Source organism: Vicugna pacos, unplaced genomic scaffold (assembly GCF_048564905.1).
Source record: "Vicugna pacos unplaced genomic scaffold, VicPac4 scaffold_128, whole genome shotgun sequence".
NCBI lineage: Eukaryota > Metazoa > Chordata > Mammalia > Artiodactyla > Camelidae > Vicugna > Vicugna pacos.
The window spans coordinates 254,886-280,349 of record NW_027328808.1 but is presented as its reverse complement, the minus strand read 5'-3'; the positions used below and the strand labels follow the sequence as shown (position 1 = coordinate 280,349).

At 47.6% G+C, this 25,464-nt stretch overlaps 1 protein-coding gene and 1 long non-coding RNA gene across 2 annotated transcripts in view; both read left to right on the top strand.

The window, feature by feature from the left end:
- The first annotated feature begins 949 nt into the window (after nucleotides 1-949).
- LOC140695060 (uncharacterized) lies at nucleotides 950-9,652 on the top strand. The gene is made up of 8 exons (XR_012070744.1): nucleotides 950-1,217; nucleotides 1,336-1,427; nucleotides 4,651-4,737; nucleotides 5,072-5,231; nucleotides 8,136-8,264; nucleotides 8,608-8,740; nucleotides 9,128-9,181; nucleotides 9,456-9,652. It is a non-coding gene; the product is annotated as an uncharacterized lncRNA (long non-coding RNA).
- A 13,439-nt stretch (nucleotides 9,653-23,091) lies between these two features.
- LOC140695059 (uncharacterized) overlaps nucleotides 23,092-25,464 on the top strand; it is a 30,872-nt gene continuing 28,499 nt past the window's right edge. The window contains exons 1-3 of the mRNA XM_072957997.1: nucleotides 23,092-23,505; nucleotides 23,980-24,260; nucleotides 24,714-24,851. Coding sequence (XP_072814098.1) covers nucleotides 23,313-23,505; nucleotides 23,980-24,260; nucleotides 24,714-24,851 — 612 coding nt within the window. The 5' untranslated portion in view covers nucleotides 23,092-23,312. The remainder of the gene's footprint in view (nucleotides 23,506-23,979; nucleotides 24,261-24,713; nucleotides 24,852-25,464) is intronic.

The following is a 25,464-nucleotide window of genomic DNA, read 5'->3' as shown; positions in this document are numbered from 1 at the left end:
CAGCAATGCACTGCTTCAGTACTCCCTTGGGTTGGGTCTCCAACCTGTGGGATGGAAGGGCCACTCCTTCCTGTGTTGCAGTCGGGGGAACTAGATCCATCGTCAAGGTCAGCCCTGAAAATGGAGGCTGCGCTACCTCCATTCCTGGAAAGAAAATCAGTCCCCTCCAGTCCAGGTGATTCAGAAAGTCATTCAGCAATGTTCGGGGCCCCCACTTTAGGCTTTGAATTAGAGCTGAGCGGCTTAGGAGGCCAGATCCCTGACCGTGGCTCCAGGAGCAGGTTTTCTGCTGGGGGACAGGATCCTCACAAACACCTGTGTCTTTGTGGGACACTCCCCTCTGACAAGCTGGGAGGCAGGGTGCAGTTGTGGGAAATCGTGTTTACATGAGCAGAGGGCCACCATGTGGTGGGGGCACAGGAGACTGTGAGAATGAGTCCCACAGCCTTTCTGGAATCAAAAAACTGGCAAATGTGAAAAAGTGCATAATTTGTTTTATTGAACAGGCTGCTTATGTACGTTTGGAGGACCAGGTTCAAGGACTCAGCATCCCTCCAGGACAATAGCCTCAAGAGAAGAACAGACAGAGCAGGAGGAGATCTGGGGTTTCTCCCAGGAATGAAGTGGAACAGGGATTTCTGCAGATTTGCAAGGAGTCCCCGACCACTGAGCATGGGGTTACAGCCCCACGAGACCCCTGTCATGTTTGGCTTGGGCTCTGGTTCTGGCCTGCTCATGTATTCTTCCAGCAGAGTTCCAGAAACTCAGAGGGTGGACTTAGAGGGGCTGCGTTTGGAACCTAGTGAGGAGTTGGAGGGTCCTTTATATTGAGTCCCTTCATCCTAATCACCGTAGCTGAAGCCCAACACCCCCCAGGCCCCCATGGTTGCCGTGGAGGGAGAACAAGCCTGGCAGGCGACCTAGGGGTCCCACTACTGTGTCCTTCCCTTGTCTTCGTTCCCTTTCACCCCGGAAGGTGTGATTGTCTCGTGTCATGGTGGCCTCCACAATGTCCCTCCCAGTAATCTCTCTTCTCCATCAGGTGGGGTTCCCAACCCCGCTCAGCCTTCTCTGCATGGATGCTGAAGGACCAGGCCCACCTGAAGTTCTGAGCTCGAGCAGTAAGGTGGAAACAAAGAAACCAATGGAAAAAAGAAGCAAGTGATTGTGGCAAAGCTCCCCACCACAGAGAAGCTGCCCTGAGTGGAAGGGAGAGTGTGGGCATGCCCGTTTGTTTCCTATCTCCCAGTGCTCTTAGCTTTCTTATTGCCTACCTGCATGGTTACAACAAAATGATCTGCAAAACTGAAAATATTTACTCTCTTGCTTTTACAGAAAAGGCTGGCCAGCCTCTGGTCCGGTACCAGGCAAGAGATTGGAGTTCCTTTCCAGTTTGGAAACATCTTGGCAGGCCCAGGTTTGCAAAGGTCTTTAAGAGTAGTTACGGAGTTTTGCTTTTAAACTTTTTTACGGCTGTATATACTTGTGAGATGTGGTTGTGATGTATAATTCTGAGCCGGGATTTTCTCAAACTGTTTCTCACTTCTTATACCAGACATTCCTAAATTCCAAGTGGAACTGCATATTAAGGAAGCCATGGAATTTAGCAAAAGGATACAGATCTCATTTCCTTTTAAGCATCGGTGTACCTCCATCATGGCAGTATTTGTTATGTGTTATTGATAGGGGAACTAAGTAGTAAACAGATTAATAGAAAATAGGGGATTTTAGGTACACAGGTTCATCTTTTCAACATTGTTTGTAATATTTGCAGTTTAAGATGACCATTCCTGAGAAACAGGCAGCCTCTTAGAATGAAATAGCATTTCCTCTGAACCATAATTAATTTTTATTTTGTAGACAGCAGGAAGGGTAATAACACGTCACACATTTGGGGACGTCAAAGAGAAAATGTAACTTTCTGGGAGCGCACTCCCCCGCCTCCCCCTGCCCTTTTTACTGTCCCATTCTCCCTGGAAGGCTCTTTCTTATCTTCTGCTCATGGCTCCAGTAACTCTTTCTTCCTCCTTGTTCCTCAGCTGGTAAGGTTAGTTTTCTACTTTGAACAAGCAAACAAGCCAACAGAAGAGAAATTTCACAAGCAACTCCCAGCACATCCGCTCGCCTTCTGATGTCTGTGACCTCACTCTCGGTGCCCCACCGCTTATTAAAAGTGGCATCGAAAGCCAGTTCCTCCAAAAGTCCCCGAGGCCCCATCCCTCCCATCTTCTCTGGGTTGTCACTCCCAAAACCATCCTCTCTTTCACTGCCTCATCTATTTTGTTCTCCTGCTAGTTGGCACCATCAGTATATAAACGTCCATCCTCTTAAACCAACAGCACTCCTTGACCCTAATTCACCCCCACCAATTGCCACCCTGTGTCTTTGCAGCAAATCTTTAAGGAGTTGTTTAAACTCACTGTCTGCATCTTCTCTTGAGCCATCCCCTTTTACACCCATTCTGGCTTTTCGCCTGATCCCTCGCTCTATGGAAACTGCCCTGTCAAGGCCATCAGTGACCCCATGTTGCTAAATATAGTGGTCAATTTTGACTCCTCATCATGCTTGGCCCCTCGGCAGCATTTGACCCAGCTCTTCCATCCCTCCTACCCCGTGTTCCTGCTTCACTCAACCCCCAGCCCATCTCTCTGTCTGTTTCTGCTTTTGGCCTGCTGGCTGGTCCTTTGCCAATGTCTCCTGTTTTTTCCAAACATATACTGTGGGTGTTCCCCAGGGTGGGTTCCTGGGCCTCTCCTCTCTCTCTCTGCTATTCCTTTGGTGGAAGCAACCCAGCCTTGGAAATTGGCATGCCATCAATTTCTCGATTTCTCCAAAATTCCCTGATTTCCCCTTTCCATCTGAGCCTTTATCCCTGAGACTCACATCACATTCTTTTCCTTTCATTCATCTTGCTTTCACATTCATACATATGTTCTACTATGAAATTACTTTTCCAAATTTTGAATCAGTACATATATATCATGTAAAATGCTCAAATATGTATTATTTCCACTAAGATGCTAATTCTACCTTAGAACATTTCTGCACTTCTGTATTTATGTGAATAAAGCGAATAGTATTTCTACAAGCCTCATAGTTAAACACTGTTAGTTTGGGGCTATTATGTAACATGAAATAATGGTACATCAACATAGTCGTTTTTCATTTATTTTTATGTAACACCGAGATGAGGTTTTTGCCCTGAAGACTGGTTTTATTGAAATTTTACCTACGTTACGGACAGTCAGTTTATGTGAAAGCCCTCATTTCTCCCCTTTTTGATATATGCTCCATTTGGCTATATATAACATATAACTTGGCATGAAACAAAATTCCCAAATCATTCACATAATACAATTAATATGTTTAATTATATTTTTTAAATGTTAAAAAGAAAAAGAAAACAGATTCCTCTACCTATTAGGCACTTCTGTGGCAATATGTAACACACCCCTTAACCATGACATTGAAGAACTGAGCTGATACCAGCCCCTTTCCACCTGCTCAGCCCCACCTTTTCCCATCCCCTTTCCCATCCGGAGAGGACATCCCTCCCATTGTCCAGGCCCAGATGTTGGAACCATGTCCTTTCTCTCTCTTTCTTTTACACTCACAGACAGCAAATCCAGCTTGTTAGAAAATTCTGGATATTCTGTCTTAATTAAATACCTGCTCTCTGCTCCCCGCCCTCCTAAGAGCCACCTTCAGCCTTTCCTGGATACCAATAGCCTTCTGTTTCCATCTTTGCTTTCCTACAATCTCTCATCCACACAGAGTCAGAGGGAGCCTGTAAAAACATACATTGGGGGTGGTGGGTGTTGCTCAGTGGTAGGGCGCATGCTTAGCATGCTTGAGATCCTGGGTTCAATCACCAGCACATTCATTAAAATAAATAAATTACTTCCCCCCAAAAAACACAAACACAAAAGCATAAGTTGGACTACATCACCCCTCCCCTCAAAACTCACTAAACGGGTCACCATGTCATTAGGAGCCAAAGTCGTCACAAAGGCCTCAGGACCCGGCGTGCTCTGCCTCTCTGCCCACACTCTCCCCCTCACTCTGGGGGCCTCTGGCTCCGGCTCTTCCTTCTTCCTCCGGATCTATTCTGCTTCAAGTTCATTACTCCGTGAGATCTGCCAGGATTGCCTTATTCTCTCCTGCCTGCCTCCCACCCCACCGCCATCACCCGAGTTTGCTCATATCACTCTTTTTTAAAAATTTATCCAAACCCTTGCTACCCCAACATGCTGCCTGTTTCCTCTGCTAAAATTCTGAGCCCCCAGTGATGGGGAGTCATGTCTATTTTGTTGACTGATAAAGCCCGAGAGCCTTGGGAACGGTCTAGTTAGGAGATTCCCGTATGTAGTAGGAGCTTATACACATTTGCTGAATGAATGTAGATGCCCTGGTCCAATCCAATGGAGCACTTCTGTGACGTGCTCAAAGAATAACTCTCCTTTCCACCTGAGAGGGGGTGACAACTTCCCTGCTGATTAAAGGCAAGAACTTTTGCTTTATGCTGTTAACCTTAGGCGGGGAGACTGGGGGATCTTCATATATATTTTTAAATTTGGTTCACTCTGCAGTTGGTCTTTGGTCTCTGTATAATTTTGAGAAACTCTTTATAAGTGATCATTCTTTGATCAGATTGAACAGGTTCCAGGGGGAAGGACCAAGCCTGTCCCATCAGCCATCCTATGTGTCTTGTCCTGGGACCCAGTGGATGCTCAGCATGTAAGTGAACCGACAGGAGTGAGTGAAGAGATGGGAGCATCTCATTATTGTGGCGGATCTCTGTCCAATGCCTTGAGATTTGGGGAAGGGTTTACGAGTGCAGAAGGGAGAGGTCAGGTCCTCTGTGCTTTTCCTGAGTGCCCTGGCCTTACCCATTCCCCCAGCCCCCTCTGGGCAGCCAAGCCAAGGAGCTGGGCCACCAGGGGTTGTGCTGATCAATAATCCACCTTCACCCCAATTCCGGGGGTAGGTACACATGGTTGTAGACACTGGAGTCAGGTCCTTGGAGGAATTCCTCACCGAACTATGTTTTGGACCTTTTATTTTTCTCTAGAACCTCCAGCTGAAGAAGATTGTCTTAGACACATGAAAGTTGAGGACACCTTCTGTCCCCTCGCAACCCAGGTGGGCCTGGGAGTCTGCTTTTTCTATTGCCGATGGGCTCGTGTTGATTTGGGCATCCCTGTGCCTGAATTCCTGCAGTACACTCGGTGGTAAGGATGGGGGTGCCTGGCAGGGAGGGAAGCGGGTTGGGAGACTGTACAGCTGGGCTGATGTTAACCTGGGGTGAGCGGGAGCTTGCTGATGCATGACATCTCGGGGCAGGGAACTCTCCACACTCAAGAGGGGTTCCCACTCCCGCAGGGTCCCTTTGATCAGGGTGCTGGGCTGTCAGGGGACCACAGGGGTCCCAGTGAGGATTAGGGTGCCTTCAGGCAATGGGAAGTGTGGGGTCCAGTGGCACTGTGTGCACCCAAACCCAGCCCCCACCTCTTTCAGCCTGTTTCCTAATCTGCAAAACTGGAATGTTATTAAACATCTCGCGGGGTCATTGATGGGCTGGGACAGACTACACAGTCAGGAGCTGGAATTCTTCTGTCCCCTGATTGTTTGCCTTCTTTCTGACTATTTGCTCTCACAAGCTCAGTCTCTCTGTCTCTCGCTCTTTCACTTCTAAGTTTCTCTCATGCTCTGGTTTCATTTGATTTCCAACCACCGCCCCTCCCCTCCGCCAAACTCCAGATGAGTGAACTTGATTTCTATGTGTCAGTTCCAAATTCCCAGGAAAGATGCTCTGTCACCCTCTGGATCTTCTGTCCAACCCATGAGTTGTGGCCAGATGAGCGAGTCCCTCTGGGACCAGCAGAGGGTCTCTGCCCAGCCCCCAGCCACCACTGTGGGAGCACATAGCTCTCCGTGGAGGAAGTACTGGCTGTGACCTTGTGTCACTAAGTGTGAATTTATGTCTTCTCTTGAACCACCTTCATCCTCCTAAACAAAGATGAAAATTAAACACTCCCGGGATTTGTGTCATGGAACACTCAGGGTGGGGGCTAATGGGGTTGGAATTTCTGCTGTATTTAAGGGGCTACAGTGAATCCCCAACGAGAGCCTGCAAAGGGAACAGCACCAGCCCCACCCGGCACTTAGGGCGCTGAGTCTGCGTGACGTTGAGCCAGGCTTCTGACCACAGCTCAGGGGTCTGGTCTGACCAGTTAGCCTTTGAAACCAACCAGCTTTGGATTCCTCAATCCCACCCTGAGGTTTTACCTGAACCATCAGCTTCTGTATCTCTGAAGACAGATGCTGAGGACCCTTCACGTAAGCCGTTCGCACAGCCCTGTTCAGGCCTTTGTGCTGCACGGTCTGCCCGGCGAGCTTACCGAGGTTGGTATTTTACTGATGCTAGAAGTAGTCTGGTTTCCCGATGTACTGTTTCACTGAACAAGCAACAGAAGCCACTTCTCGCTGATAAAAGCAGAAAAGGGACATAATGAAAAGATACTGGGAGGGTGTGTGGAGTGGCCAGGACCGGAGCCAACCCAGGAGCTGTAGGAGGTGTTAGGGAGCCCCAGGCACCAGGCTGGGAGGGGTGCTACCGGGCCCCCTGCCACCCCAGAAGGGACCCCCCTCCACCCGACCCTCCACCTCACTCACTGCAGGTTCATGTCCCGGCAGGGCCAGGTCACACTGAAGCCACCAGCACACACCTCAGTTGGGGAGCTGGCCCCGTCTGAGCTGCGGGCGTGCCTGGTGTGGGGAGAGGCCCAGTTAGAGGAAGGCAGTTCCCCTACTGTTCCGAGTTAAGGTGCAAGTCAGTGCCCATCACTCAGGAGAGCCAGGCTGGACGGACCTCATTGTGGTGACTAGGCTGTCTGAGTTCACTTATTACTTTCTACGTTTGAAGGCCCTGGAGGGAGAAAAAGTGAAGGTTCTAGTACTTATTTTGTGTTTCCCACGTACCAGGTGTGGTAAACAAGCCACTTCAGACAAGGCCCGGAGCAACCACGTAAATAGGCCACGGAGCAAGTCGTGCAGTCAGGCCTCTGTGGTCCCGAAACCCGTGTCCCCATCGGCTCCATAGTTACCAGTGGAAACTAGGGGGATTTATGGGACTGTGTGCTCCTGTGAGGGCTGGGATATGTGTGTTTAAGTCCACATCTTCAGAAACTCGGCTAGAACCACAGCCACTGATTGCACGGTGGCAGAGGAAGGGAGGATTCCAGCCTCTGGTCCAGCTCGTGTGGAGCTCAGAAGTTCTTCCTCCTGTCCTGAAAATAACACCAAATCTGAGGGAGCTGCAAACCCACTGCTCTTCTTAGATCCCAGAAGACTGAGGGGGAAAGCTGCTTCCAACCCAGAGAGGTTGCAAAGGGAACAGCGGGCAGGCTTGGAGAGTCACAGCTCCCAAGGCAGAACCTGCTTTTGTAAGAACCCCGGGGGCAGGCAGATTTAACAGGTCCCTGAGGCCAGCAGGAGGCTCAGTGTGGGGAAATCAGAGTGTGACAACTCCAGGGGGCCAGTCAGAGGGGCCCCATGCTCTTTTTCATGTATTTTACATCCAGGACCGTGTCCTGTTCTCAGAATGAAGGTCAGAGGATAACTCCTCATGCTTCCTGCCTGGAGAGGAGAAAATAACTGTATTGAAATACACCCAGAACATTCTGTTTCATTGGGGGAAGTTGTTTTTTGTTTGTTTTTTTAATGAGAAATTATTTTACCAGAGCCTAACCAACCTGGGAGAAGGGAAATCCCTTCTGTGTCACCCAAATTGGGGTGGGGGGAAAGAGACACACTTATGGAGGTCACAGCTCAGGGCACAGGCTCAATGAGAACTAATCACAGGACTGCAGATGCCCTGCTCTGTCCCGCTCCCCCAACACCTTACCTCCATGTCAGTAGGGCCCGTGTGTAATAACAGGAATAATACTAACAGAAGTAAATGTCTCAGGAGTGTCTAGGGAAAACCCAAAGACAGCGGGGAGATGAAAACAAGGACACACAGGCTGTTTTAGCCTCTCACACCAATAGCTGTAGCAAACTACACACAGCCCAGCCCCAGTAGATAAACAGACAACCTCACAGAAGAAATTATTTATTTTGGTTCTCTTACCCAGTGCATTCCATGGTGCATCCTCGCCTAGAATTGAGTGGAAGCAAGTCCATCTCAGAAGGGACATAACTGAAGAGGGATGGCTTCCCAGACTCTGAGGGGCAGAGAGAGCACCAGCCTGGGTTAGAGAAAGGTGAGGGGTGGGGTAGGGTGTGGGCTGCCTTCTTCCCCATATAAGGAACCTTCCTGAGGCCAGCACAGTAGGAGGGAGGGCCATGGGGTGGAAGCAGCCAGACTTCATCCTGAGAACTGTTGGGATGCCTCAAAGGGACCATTCAGGTGCCCAAACTGGGCCCTGATTGAGGGAGCCAGTCGGTCTGACTCAGAGCCCAGGACTGAGGTGGGCTCACAGCAGGCCGGTATTACTTGGCCGGATCCATTTCACTTCTCCGAAGCCCTGTGTAAAACATGAAGCGTGGACGGCCTGGTGAGCACAGCTCTGCCCTCAAGACCGGTTTCAACTCCTCTCTTCCCAGAGAACAGCATCTCTGAACCCGTCCTGGGTGACCTCACAGAGATCACCCTAGTGGCCCAGGCTAGTGACCAGGAACATGTACCTTCCTGCAGGCAACCCCTGACGTCCACTGATGCATCATATACTGGCAAAGAGTGAGTCACTGTGCATTGGTCTAACAGCAGAGACTCTGCCAAAGGCCCAAGAGGTGGTGTGTGGGACATGCAGGGGTGCAGGAGTGTAAGCAGTGCAAAAGTGTAACTGGTGACAGGGGTGCAGGGGCTGTGGAGGGCGCAGGCATTTCAGGGGATGTGGGGGTGGAGGGATGCAGAATTGCAGAGAGTAGCAGGGGTGCAGAGGTGCAGGGAGTGTAGGGATGCAGGGAGGTGCTCAGGGACCTGGCCAGGATAAGAAGGCAAGTGCACATCCTTGCAGTCAGCCTGACCCCGGTAGGCTATTGCAATGCTTTTGGGCTGCGGCGGCGGCGGTGGCGGTTGGGAGGCTGCCCGGGCAAGCCGATCGATTTCTTCTCTTCCCTGCAGCCTGGCCTGGGGTGGGGCTTGGCCGCCGGAGATTCGCCAGATGTTGCACTCCAGGTAAGCTTGCTCCTGGGAGGTGGGGCGGTTAGGTCAGAAGGCAGTGGCAGCGGCAGAGGGGCGGAGCGGGTCTACCCCTGGTGAACGGGTGGAATAGCTGCCTTGTCCCGGCTGCTGGGCCTGGGAGCGGCCTCTTCTTCCCCAGGTCGCCGGACACTCCTGTCCCACTCAGCTTGCTGAGTGCGGAGTGGGGGCGGGGCCGTTAAGGTGCGGGACCCACGGGGGGAGGGAGGCTGCCGCGGGGGAGCCGATCAATTCGCTCCGCTCTCCCCAGAGGCGGAGCCAGGGGCGGCTTCTGCTGTCCTAGAGGTGGGACGCGGGTCTCCAGATGAACTTGCTCCTGGGAGGCGGCGGCGGAGGCGGCAGGGGCAGGGGATGTGTTCCAGGGAGTTGCTCCATTTCTTCTCTCCCCCACGGCCTGGCTTGGGGGCGACGTCTGCCGCCGGAGATTTGCCTCAGGTCCGACTCCAGGTGAGCTTGCTCCTGGGAGATGGGTGCGGTGCGGTCAGGGGGCTGGTAAGGTGGTGGCTGCAGGCATAGGGAGGCTGCCCCGGAGGAGACTGTGGATTAGCTCCATGTCTGCACCGCGTGGCCTGAAGGCGGCCTCTGCTGCTCCAGGTCCCGGGACACCCCTGTCCCACTTTGCCTGCTGGGGGCGGGAGGCAGGGTAGTCAGGGTGCAGGGGTGGCGGTGGTCGGGGGCCTGCAGCGGGGGAGCGGACCATTTGCTCCCATCTTCCCCGCGTCTTTTCCTGGGGGCGGTCGCTGTTGCCCTGTGTTATGAGACGCGTGTATCCTAGTCGGCCTGACCCCGGGAGTTGGACTTGGTACTTTGGGGGTGGTGGCAGCAGCGGCAGGTTTTCCCATGGAACTTGTCCATTTGCTCCCACTTCCCCCCATGGTTTGCCCTGGGGGCGGTCCCTGTTGTCCCAAGTTCGTCGGACGTCCATCTCCAGGTCAGCCTGCTCCCTAGAGGAGGCCACTGTGAGATCATGGGCAAGAGTGGTGGCTGCTGCGGGGGTAGGGGCTGCCTTGGGGAGCTGGTGGATTGGCTCCCGTCTCCCCGATGGCCTGGTGTGGGAGTGGCCTCTCCTGCCCCAGGTCACCAGACGCACCTGTCCCACTCAGCCTGCTGGGGGAGGGGCGCCCTGGGCGGTGCCTTTAAGGTGCGGGGGTGGCGATGGCGGGGGTAGAAGACCTGCAGCGCGGAGCCTGTCAATTTGCTCTCCTCTTCCCCGTGACCAATCCTGGGGGCGTCCTCTGCTGCCCAAGAAGCCGGATGCCCGTCTCCAGGTCAGCTTGCTCCTGGGAGACGGGCCCGATGTGGTCGAGGGGCAGAGGCAGTTGCGACGGCCGGCTGCCCCGCCTAATGGGGCCACTTCTTCTCCTCTCCCCTGACCTGGCCTGGGGACGTCCTCTCTGGCGCAAGATTCGCCTGACACCCCACACCTGGTCTGACTGCTCCTGGAAGGTGGGCGCGGTGAGATCAGGAGGTGGAGAGGACAGGGGCTGCCCCTGGAGAGCTGGAGGATAAGCTCCAATCTCTCTGCAGGCCTGACGTGGGGGCGGCCTCTGCTGCCCCTCGTTCCCAGGTCACACTTCTTCGGGTCATATTTCCCCGGGGTTGCGGTAGGGTGCGGGGGCGTCGGGGTGTTGGCGGGGGTATGGAGCCTGTCACTCGGGAGCTGGGGGTTTAGCGCCCATCTTTTCCGCAGATTGGCCTGTGGGCAGCCTCTGTTGCTCCAGATCGCAAAGCAATTTCCCTGACAGCTTAGCCACCGGAGGTGGGCAGGATGGGCTGAGAGGGCTGAGGCAGCCGCCAAGGCAGCGACGGAGGGGGCTGTCCCTGGCCAGCTGGTCAATTTGTTCCCATCTCAACCTTTGCTGCCCCAGTTTCGCAGAATGCCCTTCTCCAGTTTATTCTTCTCCAGGGAGGTGGGCGCAGTGCATGCAGCCCGAGGTCTGGGCTCTCCCTTGGGAGGGGCAGAACTCTCTTGTTCTCCTTTGTCTTTATTCTTCAGCGAAGTGGTTACTGGACGCAATTCTTAATTCTGAGAAAGTGTAGCCTGTGTTATGGAAGAGCTGCTGGACAGTGAGGTTTCTGGGTGGATTTTCACATCAGCTGATGCCCCAGGCAGGCAGGAAAGCTATTACTCAGAGCTTCTTAGTCTGGGGTTGGGGATGGCCCCGCCATCCTCACCATGCTTTTTAAAAATGTGTTACTCCCCTCTTTTTCCTAGGTGACATTTTAGGTTATTGGGTCTCAGATTGCTGGCACTCTCATCCCTGTTCTCAGACATCTTTTAAACTTGGGTGAAGTGATAAGTAGGGGAAGATGATTTACTGAAAGGTAAGAATACTTAAATTCGCATTAAAGCTACATTCTGTCAATCTTTCTAAAATGATTTTCCTCTGATTCTAAATCCACGACCTAGTGAATGTTGTACTCCTGTGTAAAATCATTGATCTTCACATCACATTTGTTGAGTGGTCAACGAGATTTGTTAATTAGATTATTCCTGAAAGGAAAAGTTCAGGCTTTTCAGAATTCCTTGTCTGATGTCACCCAGGCAGTCACAGTAGAAGACAGAGCTGATATAAAAATCCCTCAGCTGCCTGAACTGCAAAGCTTCTGGGATTACTGATCCCTGAAATGCAGGTGACTCTTGATGATAATCTGGGGGATGGTTTAAATGATCAGATTCTTCCAGTCCTATAAATGGGTTCCGTGGCCCCAGCCCCGGGAGAACTGGACATAAGGGCCATATCGTGTGTGGTGGGATGGGAAGGCAAGGTGTAAGAGCTGGAATCACTGAGATTCCACACTCGCTAAACACAGACTCCAGAGCCTAATTGTTGTCAGGTTCTGTTCTGGATTTGAGAGTGTGTTCATACATGATTCTTGCCCTTCTGGAGTCACTGCCTGGGTGGAAGTAACCTTTACATAGATCTGTGGAGGATGACATTTAAGTAGATGGGCTGTTATGGTTCTCAATGTGCCCAGGCTTGCTCTTCCAGGCACTCGTGGGACTAACGCGAGTCATGTTATTCACTCATTCACTGATTTATTACCCTTGAATTGATCACTCGTCCCACAGTAAGTGAAACAAGGTAACAGGAAGCTGAGTTTTGTCCCCTCTCCTATCACTGATTGTTTTTCAGTCGGGCGCCCTGCGTATGCATTGTGAAACGGTGGTATTTCGTGCCCAATGGGGCAGCACTGTCAGTTCTGAGAATCAGGGGAGACACATGGGTAGGACAGCACCCTGACACACATGGCACCCCCCATCCCGTGAGACAGAATTGTCGATGCTCAGGTGACCCGATGTAGACTGCGGTGCTAAACCTGAGCATGTTTAGTTATCCTGGTGGCTATGAAAATACAGACTACCAGTCGCTACCTCTGGAGACTCTGAGGGTGTGCACCCCAGGATTCTGCATTTTAAGAAGCACTTTAACGAATCCTGATGAAGAGATCTGAGTGTCCCACGGAGAAACACTGGTGTGCGAGGCACCAATATTGAGGATTCTCAGGGAACGATGTCTTTTTAGGATGGTCCATGGGCCCTCACTTTAGACTTTTGCCTTGAGTTTAATTGTATGTGTTCAGAAGTGATGTCTTTCAATTCCAGTGCATGTCAGCATGCTCTGTGCAGGGATTTACTCTCAGTAGATGGCAAAAACTATGATTCTTCAGGTCACCGAGCTACACTGTGAACGATATTTTATTTTGGTTTTCTTTGTAGCAATGCAGAGTCTCCCGAGAAGAGATTTAGACTCAACAGCTTTGTGTCAGACTTTGGAAGACCGCTGCTGCCCAAGGTGTTCTCTGGCAGTGCAATGACGAATCTAGGTCCCTCTTTCACTGCTACATCAATGAAGTGGACCACTTGGACAAGGCCAAAGCTGGTATCCCTACCATAGCCCTTTACAGTGTTATTCGGCTCCAGGAAGCCATCAGATGCAGCAGGTGGCCAGAGGAGGAGCCGAACAGACTCATGAAATGTGACATCCCCAACTTTATCAACACGGACCAGAACTCTGCCTTTGTGGAAGATGATTTCCTGATTTTGTAACTACCGATTGTTCTAGAAAATAAGCCAGTTGCCCAGAACTCCCACAAAGACTTGAATTGAGAAACGTGCTTTCTCAGGTATCTTTCTGAAGATGTGAAGTCTGTCTTTGTATGGAAGGAAGTCCCCTTTCACAAAACTGAATGTGTTTGTGTCTGAGAGAGGGAAATGGAGACAGAAAGACGAAGAAGCAGAAGAGAGCCCCCTCAGAAGAGATCTAGTTAAGGTGAGTTTTTGTGCCTTTAAAAAACATTTGGGGTTTTAGGGGGAACAAAGTATTTACACTGTCTTATTCTCCTCATTGGAAACCTTGGCCCCGTCGTCAGAGTCAGCGGCCTTGAACGGGGGTTGCACGCTGCGTTTCATCTGGCACTGCCACTTCCACGCTCTGCCTTTAGCACGTTGCTTTGCCTGTCAGGGTTGCCACCCTTTTAACTGTAAGGTGAGGAGTCTGGAGTAGATGATCCACCCCAGCTCTGCTGTTTTGCAAATTTCTGATTTCGTATTCGGATGAGTCTGGGATACACCCAGAGCAGTATAAACCAGGCCCTACCTCCTGCCTATTGCTGGGGCATCCCTCAGGTCTGTGCCTTCTACTCAACCCTTTACTGAGCCCAGCTTTTGTCAGGAGCCCAAGTGCCTACCGGGATGGCAGGGGACTTGTCTTTCGTGGTCACGGTGGCCAAGAATTCTATTGGTGTGCTGAAACAACTCTTCTGAGATCCTCCACCCACCCCTGCTCAAACCTAATGACAGCACTACGGTTCCTTTCCTAGGAGGAGGATCAATCCATGGTGCATTTTATGACAATCCTGTCCCCAGGGATGCACGGAAGTTTATCAGCTGAGTGAGGGGAGGTGCCTCTGTGTCCCTGTATCTCTGTCTGCTGACAGTTCGCTGCCACCGGCTACTGAACAAGAAAAGTGCTATTCACCATGTTGTGTGTTTTCCAAATGTGTAGGTGATGGTCTTGTGGCTCGTGCGTGGGCTTTGATTTGGGATGGTGAAGGGCTTATAAATACCTCATCAACATGTATTCGAGGTGGCCTGGTGCCACACAGATTTGATTCATGAAGGCATCAAGCCTGCACACTGGTTTGGAAACAACTTGGTTTTGATCATTCACACTGCATGCATGACTCGCTGCTAATCTCTGGGTGGTTTTTTCATTTCAGATTTATTCACCCCATGTCTTGCTTAAGCTGAAAAATACATTTATTTCACCAGAATATTCTCTGATTCTTTGTTTACACACATCCAGTTTTTTTAATTCCTTTAAAAATGATTCTGTGTTTATAATGCCTCCTAATTTCTATCATCTCTATGTTGCCAGTGGCCTGAGACATGCACCAGATTTGATGCCGGAACAGTTCCACCAAAAGAAATCCCTTTGCCGTAATATCTTTTGAGGAAAATATTATTCTTTAAGGCTCTAACAGTAAATCGTAGAAGAAAGCATGGAACATTTCTTGTAGTTAATACATGTTCATGCGAAAAGAAATGATATTTTCATTAAACAATGTTGATTTTAATAACTTTTACAAATGTGAACATTATTATTCATAATTTAAGTAACCAGATAAAACCACAGTTATTTATTATGAAGATTGAAAACTATTTACATGGTCTCTTAATTAGAAGTAGCTTTATTAGAAGACTGAAGGGTATTTAAAAGATGGAAAAATACCCATGATGACACCATCATTTTTATTAACTAAATATCAAGAACTGTGCAGGGATAAGATTTAACCCTCTGCAAACTGCCAAGTTAGCATGAGGTAGTTTGTGGATGCTGCCAGAGGACAGGACACTCCCCCAGGATCAGAGACAAAGGACTCCCTGCCAGCACAGAAGGCAGCCTGTGGTTCAAGTTCATATTGGTTCCTGAGTTCCTTTCCTATTGCTGTTGTAACAAAGGACCACAGACTCAGTGGCTTAAAGCAATACACATTCATCTTCTCACTGTTCTAGGGTGCAGTAGTGCAAAGTCAATGTCAGTGGGCTAAAACCAAGGAGTGGCCAAGGCTAAGTTCCACACCTAGGCTCTTGGGAGGGATTCATCATCCTACCTTTCCCAGCTTGCAGAGGTGCTCACACTCCTTGGCCCAGGGCCCTGTGTCACTGTGACCTCTGCTGCCACTTTACATCTCTGTCTCTGACTATATAGATATAGAGGAAGAGTCTTCTACATCTGGTATGGACCCTTTTTCCTACATGGACATTGTATCCCTATTTATGTGCAGATGAAAACCCCTTCCCTCCAGGGTGCGGTGGCATCAGCTCACAAGATGACCACTCTGGGCTTTAAGTGTCCTCTTTGTATTGTCATCAGGGAACTTCTCTTTCCATAGTTAGCTCTGTGTTACTTTGTTGTTATATTTTACCCAGAATTACTGAAAGTTTTACTTAAAAGGGATCCTAATTAGCTCTGTTTACCTGTTTCCAGAGCTGAAAGCTTCAGTTCTAGAGTATCAGTTTGATTTTTCCTAAAAATACATTCCAGTATATTTCTCTGGTGAAAGTCTCTACCCTGTTATCTATTCTCCCATCATTTCCTTATTTTCTTGAATATATTAAAAGTATTTTATAGCCTTTATTGGTAACTCTGATGCCTACATCACCTGGGGTTTGCATCCTTTGTCTAATGCTCCTTATTCTCATGTTATCTGTCATATAGTCTGGACATGTTGCATGTCTAGAAATTCTTTATTACATGGCAGACATTGCAAATGAAAAATCCATGTTATCTTCCGTGAGAGCTTTTCTACCTTCCCGTTAGGCAGACAGTGTGAGGGACTGATCATGTCACTCCAATCAGGCGCTGAGGTGGATCAGGACTAAAGTGCCTTTTTTCTTAAAACAGCTTTGAGGTATACTTGGCAAAATAATTTTCACACGTTTAAAGTGTACAGCTTAATATGTTTTGACGTAAGAATATCCCCAAGGAACCATGACCACACTCAAGACAGTGAACATACCCATCACCCACAAAGCTTCTCTCCTGACTTTTTTTGTCCCTCCCTCCCTCCCCGTCTCTTCCCCTGGGAACCATTGATCTGCTTTCTATCACAACATATTGGTTTGCATTTTCAAGATCCTTATATGAATGGATTCATGCAGTATCTACTCTATGTTGTCTGACTTCTTTCATTCAGTGTAATTATTTTGAGAATCATCTGTGTTGCTGTATTAATAGCTTATTTGTCTTATAGTAGAGTATTGTTTAGTGCTGAGTTTTTACTGAAGAGTTTATTGTGAGCAGTGTTTGTATAGACCATCATTTCTTTCTGCATTTACTTCTTGATGGATGCATGGGTTATTTACAACTTGTGCTATTATAAATAAAATAGCAGTGAATATTTGGTTATAAGTCTTTGTATGGACATATGCTTTTCCTTTCTAAAGCACCAGATGAGGAATGTCTGGATTATATGGTACATAGGTGTTTACCTTTTTAAAAGAATCTGTTAAAGACTTTTCCAAAATGGTTGTACTATTGTAAATTCCTCGTGGTGTGTATCAGTTCTGGTTGCTCTACTTCCTTGCCAGCACCTTGTAAGGTCAGTCTTTCTAACTGTATTCATTCTAGTATGTATGTGAACTAGTATCTCACTGTGGTTTTTAAAAGTATTTCTCTAATCATTAATGACACCTTTAATCAGCATCTTTTCATATGCTTATTATCCATCTGGATATCTTTACTGAAGTGTGTTTTCTGGCCTCATTCATTCAGGTGTTTGAATTATTATTGAATTTTGAAACCTCTTTATTCTGGATCAGATACAAAGAGAGACCATTATCAGATATATGATCTGCAAATAGCTTCTGTCTATGGCTTGTCTTTTCATTTGCTTAGCAGTGTTTAGAAGAGCATTGAAGAGTCTTCATGTTCATAAAGTTCACTCTATCAGTTTCTTTTTAAAATAGATGATACTTTTGGTGTCATAGCAAAGAAAAATTTGCCAAACCCAAGGCCATAAAGCTTAAGCCTATGCTTGTTCTCCTAGCTGTTTTATAGTTTTAGATTTCCTATTAAGATCTATGATCCATTTTGAGGTAAATTTTGTATATTTTGTGAGGTGTGAATCAAAGTTCATTTTTTTTTTTTGCGTATCACTATCTAATTGTTCCAGCACTACATGCTGAAAAGATCCTTTCTCCACAGCATCCTTTTTGAGAATCAATTGTCTGTATAAGTCTTGGTTTAGTTCTGAACATTCTATTGTGTTCCATTATTCTATTTTCCTGTTTTACACCAACACCCTAATTTCTGATTACTGTAGCTTTATTAAAAAAAAGTTTGAAAATCAGATAGTGCAAGTCTTCCAACATTGTTTTTCTTGTTCAAAGTTGTTTTGGATTTTTGGGATCCTTTGAATTTTTATATGAATTATAGAATAAGTTTTTAAATTCCTTACATCCTGTTCTGCCAAAATTCCACCCATGTCTTTGGCCGTCTCCAGAGCCACATTTTCTGAAGAAGTCTCTCTAGATCCCAGGTGAAAGGAATTTCTCTTTCGTCTGTGCTCAAATCACATTTGATATTATTTGATTCCATTTAATCATATTTGCCTGTATGTACTTGTCTGATCTTTCCAGCCATTTAGTAAATCTCAAAAGATTAGGAATCTTGACTTGGTTCCCTCTGTGTGCTGAGAAACTAGTTCTATGCTTTGCAGGAGTGAGCCCTGCAGTAAGAGGTATCTGCAGCACACATCTAGCTCATTGCTTGAATATTGTCAAGGAATTCTGCAGATTTAGAATTGTTTATTGATTGTTGTCTCCAAGACGGCTCAGTCTTTTTTATTTCTATTGCTACTGCTGCAGTTTCAAAGAACAATGGGCTAGTTATTTTCCAAATATCAAATCATACTCTAATTGTGTTGTCACGCAAATTATGTGCTGCTGTGTCTTAACAACCTGCTTAGTGTTCACAGGCTCCTTCACTCATGGAAAATTTGGGAGAATGTCATATCCTTAGAGATAGCAATGCTGTCTTTGGCGACCTGAGCAGCAGTATCTGAATTCACTCCTGCTGTTTTTCCAGTGTCCCCTCTAGACCTCCTCCAGCCCTCCATGGGGGGCCCTGCAGTTCTGCCCTAGAAAAGCCTGTTGCTTCTCAGGAAGACTTCCCTATGAAACATAATCATGTCCTTCTTGTGGGGACATTCAGTCCAGAGACCTGAAAGCAGGGGAAAATGTTCAGCCTGCTTTTGGTAGAACCTAAATTCTTCCATACTTGTTAGAAGCAATTTCAATGAGGAAACTGTTTTGGCATCTAACAAATCAGCATAAATGACTGATGAGGAAGATCAGCTTCCCCATCCCACTCAGTCGTCATGTTGATGTGACACATTGGCAAACATTTTCCCCTGTGAGCAACGTAAAGTTCAAGACGTTATGAATGGCTTTTTATTTTTATTTCTTAGTCTTTCCACATTCACTGTGTCTCGTGAGATTATATGAATCCTGCTTATTTTCAGCCCAGCACTAAACTTTTTAAAAGGATCACGTGTTTAAAAGGCTAGTGGACAATTTTTTAGAAGACAGAAATCCTTAGATTTTGGTCCCAGAGTTGAATCTTGGTTAGTGGTGAATGAAAATTCCCGTTAAAATTTTAAATTCAGTGATATAAAGTCTTAAAAATAGTTAAATATTAGTCAATTTCATTAAACACTATAAGAGTTATTTACCTTTAAGCCTGTTTCTGGGGCAATTTTGCAATGATTCCCTCCCTTTATCGATTCCCTCTTTATCAGAATCCTTGAGAGGCCCCTGTCATCATTGTCAGTATCATCATTATCATCATGGAACTGATTCTTCTGGAAGATTCTAGGAAAATAAAGAGATGGACGGGATTATGTGTAGGTCAGTGTGTGCATGTACAATAAGAACAGCTGTCAGGCATTAGATGCAAGATACCCATTTCATTTAGGGGAGAATGTGGTCATGAAATCCTGATGTGGTGAATGAAGGAAGCGGTGGGAACAGGATAGTCAATGCAAAGGAGGAGGAAGTGAGTGAGTTGGAGAGCATAGATCCTTGGTTAGTTGATCAGCACATTGGTAAGAATGAGGGGAGTGTGATGGCAGAATCATGTCCCTCCCCGGCCACAGGGTAGCCACCTGTGACATGTTACTGTACATGGCAAAAGGGATGACAGATATTTTAGGATTAAAAATCTTAGAGGATTTCTGTCTCCTAAATTGTCTATTAGTTAGCCTTTAAACCCATGATACATTATTATAGATTAGTGCAGGGGCACAAATAAAAAGGATTCATATAATCTCAACAGACAAACTGAATGTAGAAAGGATAAGGAAGAAAAACAAAAAGTCACTTATAAGTGCCTTGAACCATAAATTGCTCATGAGGAAATGTTACACAAGGTGAATGTCACAGCCACATACATACTGCCTGAGTGGGATGGGACAAGGGGATCCTGAGATGAGACAATAGGGTGAGTAGTCTGGATTGTCCAGGTGGGCTGAATGTAATCACAGGGGTCCTTAAATTGGAGGATATTTCCCAGCTGAGTTTAAAATCAGAGGGAGGTGTAGCGATGGAGCAATGTTCAGAAAGGCTGCTGACCATGAAAATGGAGGAAGTTGAGGGGCACAAGCTAAGGAAGGTGGGTGACCTCTGTAAACTGGAAAAAAAAAAAGGAAACATTCTCTTCTAGACCCTCTAGAAGGAAGGAACCCTGCTGGTATCTTGAATTTATCCCAATGAGAACTGTGTTGGATCTCTGACATCCACAGCCATAAGCTGATAAGTCTGTGCTGGTTTAAGCTATTAAGCTTAATGGAATTTGTTACAGTGGTAATAGGAAAATAACATAGTGAGCGGTAGTGTAAGGGATTAAAGGTCTAGGATGGGGTGTGGAGAGAATTCTGACATTTACACCTAAAAAACAACCAGGTGAAGTGGGAAGGTGTTTTAAGGAAGTCCTACCTGGCAGGGCTGTCAAGCAGACTGGAGTGAGCGAATCCTTGGAGTTAGAGGAATCAATTAAACCTCTACAAGGAAAATAAGAAATAAAATGTAGCAGGGCTTCAGTGTTAGTAGATGTAGGAATGGAAATGGGCAGAGAGATATAAACATTATTTTGAAATTAGCTACAGGTTTGATGACTGCATGTTTGGGAGAGTTAGCCGATGTGTGGACTGAATGCATCCCCTCAAAATCCATATGTCGAAACCTCATCTCCCAGGTTGATGATATAAGGATGCGGGGCCTTTGGGAGGTGATTAGTAGGATAAAATGAGGTCATGAGAGTATTGCCCTCATGAATGGTATTAGTGTTCTTATACAGGGCCCCAAAGTGCTTGCTTCTCTCTCCTCTCTGGGCCATGAAGATAGTGGGAAGACAGCCATCTTCGAGCTGGCAATCCTCTCCCAGATACATTGACCTTGAAAGCCTCAGCCTCCAAACCATAAGGAATATGCTGGTTGTTTAAGCCACCCGACACACGGTAATTTGTTACAGAATCCCAGACTGACGAAGACAGTGGAGAATGCCACTGCGTTTGGCACTGATTGCCTGGAGAATGCTGAAACCCAGGGAAGTGGGCAGCACAGACGTTTACTCATTTAATCCTGCCAACACTGTAGGGGATAGAGTCTACATTTTCCTCGCTATTTAAAAGGTAAGGGAAAAGAGGCACAAATAATAACAATGACAATGACAACAACAACAACAACAGCAACAGTAATTTGTCCAAGATTCACACAGAACTCCCTGGAGGGAGAGTGAGAATTAATACTTATGCAGGCTGGCCCCAGAGCCCCTGCTCATAACTACTAAGTCAGATCACCTTGCTTATTTAGATCAGTTTTTTTTCAACTGTGATATGAGTGTACTGTGTCCAGTAACTTATAATTTCAAAATACCTCACTGTAAGGGAAACATTAGTTGCAGGCATTACAACCCACAGAAAGCTAGACATACAAAAATAACTTGTTAGGGCAAGATAACCAAAAATGTTTTTAAATATTATACCTGCTGACCCTTTGCAATAAAGTGTTTATTTATAATTCTGTCTGGCTACAGAATAACATCATAATCCTGCATGTGGCTGGTGGCTCCCGTGTTGGACAGCAAGGGTCTAGAGAATTTAAATGACTTGCCCAGCCTTGCCCAGGAAGCTCGTGGTGGGATCAGAGCTATAGTCTGGGACTGTTCCTTCCTATCCAACAATTCCCTCATGGAAGTTTAGAAGCTTCTCCTTTGGTGCCCAGCTGTCTATCCGTACTTATGACATCTTGTCAGGTGCCACGGCCTGCTCCTGAACATCAGCCAGAACCCACTTCTGCTCTTTTTTGGCCAGGTAATACCTTCTAGCAACTTCCATTGCCTTCTTGGCATCAGTTTTTACATGGAAGGGTAGTGGCTAGAGAAGGAAATGTGTCCACATGACAGGTTTTTCATAAATATAGTAGGAGTGGTCAAGAGAAGAAAACCTCAGGAATACGAGTGGAAGCAGGTCATTTAATATACCAAATGCGTACTTTCAATGTATGTTTGTGTTTCCGAGTCCACGCTTGTTCTACTCGTGCATTATAGGCCAACACATCAGGAGACAAGGATTTGGGGCAAGAAATAGCGGCTTTAATTTGTAAAGCCAGCGGAGAAGATGGTAGACCAATGTCCTGGAGAACCATCATCCCAAGTCAGAATTCAGGCTCTTCTTATATTAAAAAGGGGAAGCGGGAATGCTTGGTTGTTGCAAACTTGGTGTATGAATTCTTTGTTGTTAGAATCCTTTGTTCTTGCAGCTCTTCACCTGGGTCAGATCCGTGTAAACCTCCAACAAGCAAATGTTATTTTCTATTCTGTATCTTGTTATCTTTATACGAATGGAAAAGTGATAATATCCTTCAAAGTCAGAGCCTTGAGAATAGGGTCTCCTGTATATTTCAGGATCTAGGCAACATTGTTTCACAAAAGGTGCAGAAACAGCAAGACTAAGCCTAGGAAACAGGGCACAGGTTTAAAGTCAAAGGAACAGATCTAATATGGAGTCAGATTTGTTCTTTCCTATTTCAGTAGTGCCATGGAGAAGGCACTGTGGGCAGCTTTCTGTAGGGTCCTGGAGGCTTTCTCTCTCAGCCTCTGTGCGCCTCTATTGAAAACCCGTCATCGCTATCTGGCCTGCTGGAAAACCAGTCCGCCTGTTTTGCCCTGAAGTTGTGTTCTGTTTATAACTCATCTCTACTCCTTGGAAAACAACTCAATAAAAACTCAGTTGGTTTCCCACCAGCCCTGAGCAGGGGTGAGGGATAGCATGTTATTATTTTATTAAAAAAATATATAAAAGAGTTTTAAAACAGCACTGGGCACATAGGAGAGAGACAATCAATGCTTCCTGGCTTAAATCGAAAATGATGACTCAGTGAGTCTATGGCTGCTGTATTTGCTGAGCTAGTTACTCCTTTGCTCCATTACACATTTATTTTAACTGAAAAAGAAATATATGCATATGGTTAAAAAAATTCAAACAGAGCAAAAAATACTCAAGTGAAAGAAGTTTTCCCTCATCCTCTGTTCTTACATGCCTCCCTGGAGATGCCAATGTTTACAATCCTTTGTGTGCTTTTCCAGATATGCTATGCAAGTTCCCACCAATGTATGTAAATTCCTTTAAAGTTTTACTTATTTTTAACTTTAAGGGATTTAAATCCTCAAGTGGCTTCTGCCACAGTAATAGAAAAGAAGAAATCTGACTCCATATTAGATCTGTTCCTTTGACTTTAACCCTGTGCTCTGTCTCCTAGGCTTCTTCTTGCTTGTAAAACAATGTTGCCTAGAGCCTAAAATATACAGGAGAGCCTATTCTGAAGGCTCTGACCTTTAAGGGTATTTAACACTTTTCCAATCATATAAAGATAACACGTTGCAGAATAGAAAATAACGTTTGTTTTGTTGGAGGTTTACAGGGATCTGACCCAGGGAGATAGCTGCAAGAACAAAGGATTCTAACAAGAAGGAATTCCTACACCAAGAAGTTTGCAAAAACCAAGCACATAGGAAAGCAGCCTGAATTCTGACTTGGGGAGATGGTTTTCCAGGACATTAGTTTGCCATCTAGGTCTACAGAAACTTGCTATTCCATGCCCCAACACTTGGTCTCCCAACTTACTGGCCTGTCCTGCACTGAGGAGAATGAATTTGGACTCAATAACACTTCTACCTACCTAGCAAGTTGGACACTGGGACTGAGGGCAGCTCTCCCACACACAGGGGCCTACGGTGAGCCCTTGATTATTCCCCGAGGTTGGGGTGTGGTTTACCCAGGAGGGATGGGGACTCTACACCAACACTCAGGCAGTCTGCTCCTTCTGGGGCTCTGACATTTTACCTCCCGCTCCCTGCCAGCCCAACATTTGGGACAGTGGAGCTAAGGCAGAGATCGTGCCTGCCTGTTTCCCAGCGTGTAAAAGGGGAATATGTACTCTTCCCAAGGTAGTTCTGGGAAACAACACCTGCGGGTGCTTGGTTCCCTGAGCAACAGTAAACCTAGCTCCTTGTGGGGGCAACGGGTATGATACCCGTAGGGTTTCTGCAGAGACCTTAGCTGGAGGGCTGGGCCAGGGACGTAAAATATGAGCTGTGGGCAATGACGGGTAAGAGAAGGGTGTATAGGCAGGACTGCTGCCTCCTTCGGGGTGCCACAAGAGGTAAAACGCTTTCTCCCCATCTCTGTTACTCCCCTCCCAATTCCAGATAACTGCCTTCCCTCTGCTCCTCCTGTCCATGTGTCTCCCTCCACTTTTCCCCGCCTCCCCTCCTCCTCCCCTATTCTCCCTCCCTCGGTTCCCCTTCTCTCTCAGGACCCAGAGCGGATCGCTGGCCCTCCTGCGCATGCGCAGTTGCTGCCAGCTGGACCGCGGGTTGGAAGCTCCAGCTCCGAGCCGGGGATCGGCCCCAATGGCTTCTCAGCTCTGTCGCCCTGTAGGCCTTTGGCTACTGCCTGGGGCCGGGGCCTCTGGCTGTGGAAGTGCAAGGTGAGGGGATATCGGGAAAGGGGTGAGGCGGCTGCGGGAGGGCGGTCGGCGTGTCACAGCCCCCCAGGGCGCCAGTCAGCGTGTGTTCAGCTGGATTGCTCGGGCCAGACCCCTCTGCCCGCGCCACCTGCCCCGGCGCCCCGGCCACAGCTGCCCAGGGCCAGGTGTGCCCCTGCCGCCTCTTGACCCAGCCGGGCTCCCCTCAGTCCGCGGCTGGCATCCGCTTCCCCTCTCCCGCCGGGGAGTCCTCCCCTCCCGGTCTTCCTCTCCTAGGCCGCCGACCCGTCCCCACCACTGGGCGGGCTGTGTCCCGGGCGGGCGGGGTCTGCACACCCGGACGGGGCGGGCGGCTTGGGCTGGGGCTGGGGCTGGCCTCCGAGCGGGGCTGCAGCCCGCACCCCCCCTTTCCCTCCCCCCTAGGGCTGCCCTCCTTTCCCTTTCACCCTCCCTCAGGACCAGCTCAGTGGCGTGTGTGCTGCTCCCCGGACTGAGCCTCTGGCTGTAGCGCCCAGCTTCACCTGGTGGAGTCGGGAAAAGGGAGCATCAGTGCTGAGCAAGCTTCTGTCTCCTCCCTCAGTGTTTCTGCCGCAGGTAAGTATCTTGAACACTTTCAGGTGTTATGATGGCGGTGCTTGTTGATGTCACGTGTTTTTATAGTGAGAGGGATTAACAGTGGTGAAAGCAGGGCTTGGTTCTGTTAAAAATGAGCTGAAGGCATGAAGCTGTGATATCCTCCTTCCTTCCCTCTCCAAGGGTGAAACGTGTGACAGTCAATTTTAAAAAGATAGTTACAGTCCCTAGCTAGCCCAGCCCAGCTAGTGTGTGTTAACAGGAACAGCATCACCAGAGGCCTTGGAGACCCAGGGATATTGCAGTCCTAAAGAACTCCTGGCACAGTTTGGTTTGTATTGGTTTTTTGTTTTTCTTAAATTGTGGGACAGACTAGTGGTATAAAAAGAAAAATATTTGTCAAGAAATATTTTTTCATATAACAGCGTTATTGTGGTATAGTTCACACACCATGAAGTACATCCATTTAAATGGTAAAATTCAGCAGCTTTTAGCATATTCACAGTTGTGCAACCATTATTATTCCAGAACGTTTTTATCACTTCAGAAAGAGCAGTGGAAATTAATGACCTATCCACCCCTCCCCAGTGGTGGTTCTAAAGAAATTTCTTGGCTAATCTTGACCATAAATTCA